Source organism: Myotis myotis, unplaced genomic scaffold, assembly GCF_014108235.1.
Source record: "Myotis myotis isolate mMyoMyo1 unplaced genomic scaffold, mMyoMyo1.p scaffold_m19_p_25, whole genome shotgun sequence".
In the NCBI taxonomy this organism is placed as follows: Eukaryota; Metazoa; Chordata; class Mammalia; order Chiroptera; family Vespertilionidae; genus Myotis; species Myotis myotis.
Window position 1 is genome coordinate 1,759,070 of NW_023416330.1, and position 8,734 is coordinate 1,767,803.

Here is an 8,734-nt window from a genome sequence, read left to right on the forward strand (position 1 = left end):
ACCACACGGCCCCCCGGCAGAGTCTTTGCCTCGGCCTGTGTCTGGGCTGCCCTGCCACCTGCGCGGGGGAGGTGGGACGCTGTCAGCCTCCTTCTTCAGGGACCAGAGCTGTTTTCCACCCGGACTCCTCGCTGAGGCCAGCAGCTGTGTGGTGTCTGACCATCGAGAACACCACATGGGGAGGAGCCCAGGCTCGTCTCAGAGAGCGGGTGTCCAGCCTTGTCCTATGGCCGCTGTTCAAATGGCCACAGACCAGCTCCAGAGTGAAGGTGTGCCTCCGTGGGCCTCACCGCCCAGCCCCTTGGCTGGCTAGTTCTCCAGGGCGGACACCTCCATCTGGCTTGTGTTTCTACTGATCAAGGCCCAGACTTTGTAAAGTCACGTGTTAATTTGTGGGGTTTCCGTCAGTCGAGATGCAATGTTTTCTGTCTGGCGGAGAAGATGACCCCAAAGGCTGCAGTCCCGTTCCCTGCAGGACGTGGTCACTGCGCCTGCTGGCAGAGGAGCTGTAGCCGCCAGCCTCATGGGGCAGCTCTGCCCCTGCGTTGCTCCTTGAACCACCTTTGCCATTTTGCTGGATCCAATAAATCGTGGAGGCGTGCTCATTCTACACTTGTGTGTCTTATTTTTAACTTTTTAAGATTATACTTGGCCTTAGAGATGGGCTCTGGTAGTTAACTGAATCCAGAGAGAAAGCTGATCCCTGAGATGAACTTGAACTTGACCTCTGGGAAAATTAAGACCACAAGGTCACGGGGAAAGGTCAGTGAGGTAGGTACCTACAGACGGGGAGGGAAGAAACCTGAAAGATGGAGGCAACACCTGTAAGATGACAAAAAGCATCAGATGAACCAACGCTTGTCCCCAAATCTGAGAAGGGCAAACCTCTGGTGAAAGGGGCTGCTTAGGAGGAGGGGAAAGAGAAGTCTCTCTAAACAGAGAGGGGCATTGGGTGGACGCTGGTGAGTGAAGCTGCCTGCCACCACACACTGCCCATGTGGGTGGCAGCTGTGCCCACGAGTGACCGCCCTCCCCCCCAGCTAAACAGGAGAAACACACGTGGAGCCGGTGCGGGGGTGGCGGCCTGTGGGCAGTCATTGAGCTCGGAGCTCAGAGGACAAAGTGGCCTGGGCACAGCTGAGAGGCTGGGCAGGGAGGCCCATGGAGGTGGCAGAAGTGGCGCACCCTTCACTCTCCCTCTCTCAGGAGGCCTTTCTGGAGGAGAACACCCCCAGAGACCTGGCCCAGGGCTGATATTCCAGATTCTGGTAAGGACCCCTTAAGGGGCAGCCAACCAGAAGGACTCACCCGCAGCCCCAGGCAATCAGGGCTGACTATTTCCTGGTGACAGGTGGTGATACGATGGATTCTGTGTGTCAACTTGGCTGGGCCATGTCCCCATATATTTGGTCTAACAGCAATCTAGATTTTTCAGAAAAGATTTACCCTAAATCCATAGACTGAGGAGGGCAGACTGCCCTCCATACTGTGGGTGGGCCTTGCTGAAGGAGTGAGGAGGAGAAGACTGAGGTCTCTAACAAAGAGGCTTGGTCAGCAGAGGGCCTTTGGACGAAGCTCCGCCCTGAGCTCTGCCCTGCAGGTGGCAGACATGAAGCCCCACAATCACAGGAGCCAGTTCCTCAGGATACACCCCTCGGGCGGTCTCCCTCCCACAGCAGCAGAACCAGGCACACTGTGGGCCTGCACTGGGGTTCATGGGTCACCCCAAGGTCTAACCCCTCCTGAGGATCAGGCCTTCCTGCTGTGGGAAGCCCCTGCCCCTCTCCTCCCCCCCCCCCACCTTTGGGCTCCCACCCTCAGCACTGGCTGCCCCTCTCCCTCCCCAGTGCAGTCAGCACTCAGCTGTGCTGGCTGACTCTCTGAAGGGCCCAAGAGGAATGCTTGGTTCAGTGGATCTTAAAAGTCTGAGCCGTGTGTATTGTACTTAGGGCTTCTCAATCAGATGCTAAAATCCCAACCCCTAAAGCAGTGGTTCTCAACCTTCCTAATGCCGCGACCCTTTAATACAGTTACTCATGTTGTGGTGACCCCCAATTTCATTGTTACAAATTGAACATCATTAAAGCATAGTGATTAATCACAAAAACAATATGTAATTATATATGTGTTTTCCGATGGTCTTAGGCGACCCCTGTGAAAGGGTCGTTCGACCCCCAAAGGTGTTGCGACCCACAGGTTGAGAACCGCTGCTAAAGGGAAATGCAGGGAGGCCAGACCATGAAGGTGCATTTACAGGGAAATAGCGGTGCTGCCTCCTTCTGAAGCTTAAGGGATTGTGCAGCCTCCCCAGCAGGTCCAGGGGTTCCCCAAGGTGTGGACGGAGTCGGCGAAAAAGGAATGACACGGAGACAGTGTTCAGGTGATCATCATAGCCAGGTTCTCTCCCCACCCCCCACCCCCAAATACAAAAAGTAACTACTTTGACTTTACAGATGAAATGTCCTCCCTAAGGAAGGCTAGCATTGGCTATTTAGTCTCTGGGGCAGATGTGGCATCTTGCTGGGTGCCAGCCTCTGTGGGCACAGCCTCGGGGCCAGCCGCAGCAGCAGTGACTTCGGAGACAGCGGAGGTGGCTTCTGGACTGGAACCAGTCCCTGCCCGACCAGGGGTGGCCTCCATCTCACCGGGGGTGGCCTCAGCCTGAGAGGCCAACAGTTCGTGACTGACGCTGGCATCTGTTAGACAGGGGATGTCAGCCTGAGTGAGCATGCCCTCTTCTTCTGTTTCCATTTCTGTTTCCTGGCTTTGAACTTCCTCACTTTCTTCTACCACAGCAGGTGGTAACTGCAATAAAGTCTGATGATAGTGATGGGTGGTCTGTATCAGGTGCATGTACATGTTGTACACAAAGTTTGCCACTTGGGGCATATTCTTTATTACCTGTACTTCATGACATGGCCCCTCTCCATTCTTCCTACAGGTTGGGAAAGGTTCCGTTGGAATTATATGCAAATGAAGTGGGCGGGCTGTGAGCTGGCTGAAAGCTGGAGTGAGTTCAAAACAGTTTTGGAAGAGGGATGTTCTGGCGAAGATATAAAGTCCAAGTATGGCTCGAGACATGGCCACCACTAAGCGACGAACATCCCTCAGATGGCCCACTGCCCTGGTTTGTACTAGAGAAAGAAGAATATAATCATTCTTTTGACCTTGAAATCTGTCAACAGTTGTCACCTTATTTGGTCTTCCAATCAATGGATTGCTCCCACATCGTCTATTGATAATGTCACGAATAAGATGCTTTTGCCCATTATAAGTTGTTAGAATACTGATCTTGTCAGCAGGGTAGCCAAGTAAACACATGTACATAAAGAGTGCCACTGCATATTCTGCCTCCCCAAGATTCTGGTAAAAGTAAGGATGAGGCTCAGACTCTCCCACTCCCTGAAAATCTTCAATATTGATGAGCTGGAAGTCATACAGCAAGCCAGCATTTGCTGTGCTAAACTCCGGCAAGAGCTGCACATGGGACAAGTTGCCTAGTTTCTTGTATCGCCAGTTGTACAGGGTGCACAAGCTTGCCCTGGCTCTCCCTTGGGCATCGAGGTCCACAGTAGGAACTCCAATCCGGACGAAGCGAGTGAAGAGAGACTGCTTCATGTTGGCATACTTCCGAAAGGCCGTGTTCTTAATGACCGGAGGTAACTGGTGACGATCACCAATCATAACCCATCGTTTCAGTCGGCTAACACCATCCTGAGGATTCTGTAGAAGAAGCGGTATAAACGTTTCTATCTCCAGGATCTGAGCAGCCTCCTCCATTAAAATGTTGTCATACTTGAAACCTAACTTGAATAAATCATGTCGTTTTAAGGCCGCATGAGTACAGGTCATGGCGATGATTTTGGCTTCTTTCATCAAAAGGTATTTAGATCTGTCCAGTCCACTTCGAAGCAGTTCAGAGGCCCTGAATTCCTCAAGCTGAGTAAAGATTTTCTTAATATGCCTGAAACATCCTTCAGCAATTTCCATGTCTTCTTCATAAGACCGACCTTTAAAAATGGGTTGAGGAGCATTTGCAAAGTATTCATGAAAAGGGAAGAACGTGGAGACTTCCGTGACATCTGGCGATGGGTTACCTTTATTTTTCACTTTGCTGATATATTCTTCCCAGCGAGACATTACCTGATATAAGAAGAAGTAGCCTGCTGGTTCACAGGTATATGAAGCATCCCCTGGCACCCCTAGGCTTTTTTGCAATCGTTTGACTTCTTCTAAAAGTTCTATTCTCTGAGCCAGGACATAGTTAACTCTTCCATACCTGCTGAAATCTTTCTCTATCTCCAGCTCTTCTTCTCCGTGACCAAGACGCAGGAGGTGGCTCTCGTCAATGTCTAAAGCCATGATTTTCTCAAACAACTGGTTCAGGGCCTGATTGGAATGAGTAACAATCAGGGTTCTCTGCTCTGGGAAATTGTGGTATATATTGGATATGATCTGAACCGCCACATCTGTTTTTCCTGAGCCTGGTGGGCCCACAACCACAGCTAGCCCAGGCTGCATTCCAGCACGGATGGCCTCTATCTGTGTATGTGTGAACTGAGTTGTATTACGCTTGGGCTGGTTGTAAGGGTAAGGACCCCAATTAGGAATAACATGAGGTTCAACAGTTAAGGTCTTGGCCTCTTCAGTGTCTTCATCTTCCCCATCCATGGCTTTCCTTTTCCTCCCTTTCCCACTTCTCACTGGAAAAGTTATCCTGAAAGGGGGCATCTGCAGAGCTGGGTCACCCACGGTGACTTTCACATGATGACCAGGGAAGCTGTTTTTCAAATGCTCAACGGAGAGAAATGTGTCGTTTAAATCGAGGGTGGCGATCTGATTGGGCATTTTGGAATAATGTGCACTGCTTGGATCCCCGTAACCTAAAATGATGTCACGCAGCCAGGCAGGTGCCACACAGTCCGTGTTCATCAGGTTCCGAATCGTCTCCAGCACGGCCTTACAGTGATTTTCTTTTGGTTTTCTCCTCGTTATTATATTGAAAGTTCCGTACACGTCTTCTGCTCCATTTTGTATAGTATTGGTCATATCTTGTTGATACTGGTTTGGATCCAAAAACACTCTAAATGTCCTTGACTCTCCTCTAAGATTGGGTCTGGGTTCAGGTCCGTCTTCGATGACACGTCCTTTATCATCCAGCATGCCCTGGATTTCACAGCCTCGGACATAAACCAGGCCAACCTGCTCAATAAAAGGTCTCCTCCGGTCAAACTTGGTACCATACGGTTTTGTGGGACGCACAGTAATTAGAAGGCACACATCATGCTTGCGAAGGCCTTCCCACCCATCTTGGATGTGATCTCTGACATTGAGATTGACGGTGACATCTGCACGAACTCAGGTTGGCCAGTTTTCGCCTATGTTGGGTTTGGCAACCTCAACCACAGTGAAAGCCACCATGGGCTGAGCCATTCGCCCCCAGCCACCAAATACCACACCGCCATATTCAGACCGCCCAGGCTCCATTCTGCTGGCACAGTCTTCGATGTCCTGCCTAACTTCATAAGTTGATTCGAAGCAGAAGAGAGTAAAGTTCCTTAGGAGGTAATCATGAAGAGTCAAAACCTGCAGATTTAGCTTGGCAAGAGCAAGACAACCTTCCCCTGAATAGCACTCGGTTGGGACAATATTTTCATCCCATATGATCTTCTCAGTTGGATACAAAGGCATCTGGTTCAACTGCTGAATCTGAGAAATTCGACGTTCATGACGAGATACCAGCAATTCTAGAAGAAATTCTTTATCGAAAGTTGTGTCTTCGGTTTTAGGAAGAGCTGGTAACAAGCAGAGGTGGAGTGTATTTGAACTAAGAGGTCCAAAGAACTTGACCAAGGATCCCCGAGTACCTACTTCTGCCACATTTGAGAGGGCAAAACCATGGAGTTCAGGGAAATGTGCAAAAGCAGCTCTCTGTAGAGAAGTGACTCTATCATAGTGAATGGCAGTCATCTCGTTCTCTGTCAGAGCGTTTCCAGTCTGGTCATTAATCTCGAAACCAGTATAGAACTTAAGCATGTCCAAAAGCTGGGAAAAAAGATGGCCATCCTCTTCCCTATGAACAAGGTTGGAAAGGTAGCAGTGAACCAGAAGGTGGGAGTCGTCCAGGATGGTATTAAACCAGCGCCTTGTGGGGAGTAGGGCCTCTAGATCAATCATAAGTTCAATGAATCTTTCACAGTAATGAACTTTGTCCATAGTGACAGGTTCGGAAAGTGGGACTGACTTCAGCACGGAGATAAACTTCCGGGTGAGCTGTGAGAGAAATCTTCTTTCTTGATAGGCTTGTTCTCTTGCTTCTGGATCCATCTTTTCATCGTTCTTTTTAATCAAGCTCCAGAATTTTCTTAGCTTAGGTGTCTTTTTTAATTCTAATTCCAAGCGTGCAGGCTGTAAGCCCATCCACATTGGGAGGGAGATAAGCTGCTGTACTTGAGTTCGTTTCAAGTCTACTTCCAAACTATTGAAGCAGTGATCAAGAAAAAGCAATAAGACTGTCTGTTCATGGAGTGAAAATTCACCATCAGTTTCAGCCAATGCTGCTTTCAAGATGCACTTAAAAAAGAATGGGAAGTGGTCTGGCTTCTCCTTGAAAGTCTCCCATGCAGGGACATTTTCTCTGAACTTCTCATTCACCATACAACAGATGGACATTAAATAGGCCTTGCTGGACACGTCCGGAGAATAATTCATCCACAGGTAATGTTCAGGGTACTGGCTAAATTCCAAGAGCATTATCTTTCTGATGGCGAACCTTGAATTGACAATCTCTTTTTTATATATATCTTCAATGACCTAAGTTGCAAGTTCAATCCCCAGCTGGGCGTGTATGGAAGGAAACAGATTGACGATTCCCTTTCACATTGATGGTTCTCTCTCTCGCCCTTCCTTTATATCAAAAGGTGATTTTTTCTTGATATGGGGAGACCAGTACTTACATGTCAACTGGGTCACGAACTCCGCGTTGATCTGGGATGCCGTAGGGGCCACGACTTTCTTGGGCTGAGCTGGAGCCGCAATGGCAGCACTCGCCCTCCGTGGCAGTGGGGAAGAAAGGCCCGCTCCGAGCAACGGTGAGCCCAATGCATTTCCCGGGGGAGCGGCTGCGGCTGCCTCTCCACACAGGGCAAGGACCTCTGGCCCGGAAAGCTCAGGCTTCACAGTCCCACGGGGAACGCGTCCCTAGCCAGGTTCTCCAGCCAGGATCTCCAGCCAGGTTATGTGTTTATTGTCTTGTTACATCTGTATTTATACCAGTTGATTTTAATCCTATCAATTCTATTCCAAAGGTTAGGGCGTTTCTTATCTCCATTCCAAGGTCACTACTCTATTGTTCTATTAAGCTACAAGAAAGTAACTGAAGGAGATTATCCTAAGTAAAGATTATGTAGCTTAAGCGTGATTGTTCGTAGTTAAAGTGATTAATTACCCACCTGGCACTTAGTTAAGGGGTTTTATTCCCTCCCAACTCCAGGGGAAAATCCTCACCTGGGGAAACAACCTTTCTCGGGGAGGTGGTCCTGTTTAAAACACATAGCGTTAAGAGGGGGAGCAACATATGCCATATACGCCAGGTCCCTTGAAACATAAGCTGTGCAGATGTTTCTTCCCTGCAGCGACTGTGTCAAGCAGCAAGGGTGGTCCAGCTTCCGGCAGTCAGTGCTGGGATGGATGGATGGGTAGAGGTCAGTGCTGGGATGGACAGGCAGAGGTCAGCACTGGGATGGACGGGCAGAGGTCAGCGCTGGGATGGATGGACGGGCAGAGGTCATTGCTGGGATGGATGGACAGGCAGAGGTCAGCGTTGGGATGGATGGACGGGCAGAGGTCAGCACTGGGATGGATGGACGGGCAGAGGTCAGTGCTGGGATGGACAGGCAGAGGTCAGCATTGGGATGGATGGACGGGCAGAGGTCAGCGCTGGGATGGATGGATGGGCAGAGGTCAGTGCTGGGATGGATGGATGGGCAGAGGTCAGTGCTGGGATGGATGGACGGGCAGAGGTCAGTGCTGGGATGGACAGGCAGAAGTCAGCACTGGGATGGATGGACGGGCAGAGGTCAGCGCTGGGATGGATGGGCAGAGGTCAGTGCTGGGATGGATGAGTGGGCTGGGCTGGGGAAGGAGGCAGAATGGTGAACGGGCCGAGGTTGAGGGCTCACCCAGTCTTCATGCATCTGCTGCCCACACAGCCTCGGGATCCCATCTGTGAGCCGCATGCCCACGGACCACGGGTTCACCAAGTCCTCGCCTCGTGCAGTTTGCATCCATCTTCTCACCCCTGCTGAGTGGAGAACTGCTGCTAACACCTCACAAGTGAAGAGCCTCGCCTCGCAGGGCATGCACCACTAGCTCAAGGTCACCCACGGAGAGAGGGCGCTCAGGGTTGGAGCCAGGCTGTGCGGGCAAGCACGTGGAAGGCGGGCCCCGAGCAGCTGCTGCTCTCCCTTCCCCGCCTGCTGGCTCCAGCAGCTGCGGACCTCTGATGACGCCGAGGCCCATGTAGGTTCATTTCCTTCTCAGGGAGGCGCTGATGGCCGGAGTGCCGTCACAGAGGCACAGCGGACGGGGCACCTGGGCGACGGGACCGGGGGCGGGACTCGGGGAGAGAGTGCGTCAGGGGATCGGCGTGGACACGTGTGTCCAAAGGAAGGAGAGGGACGTTCAGAGACACTTGGGATTGGGTGGCCAGGACGGTGTGGCCGACTTAGGACTG

The 8,734-nt window shown here is 51.0% G+C and overlaps 1 protein-coding gene across 1 annotated transcript; it reads right to left on the reverse strand.

Annotated features, from left to right (window-relative positions):
• Nucleotides 1-2,487: 2,487 nt before the first annotated feature.
• Nucleotides 2,488-8,237, reverse strand: LOC118679462 (RNA helicase aquarius-like). The gene is given in 2 exon segments (XM_036356241.1): nt 2,488-6,813; nt 8,181-8,237. Coding segments are annotated over 2 exon segments (4,383 nt in total).
• Between the last annotated feature and the right edge of the window lie 497 nt (nt 8,238-8,734).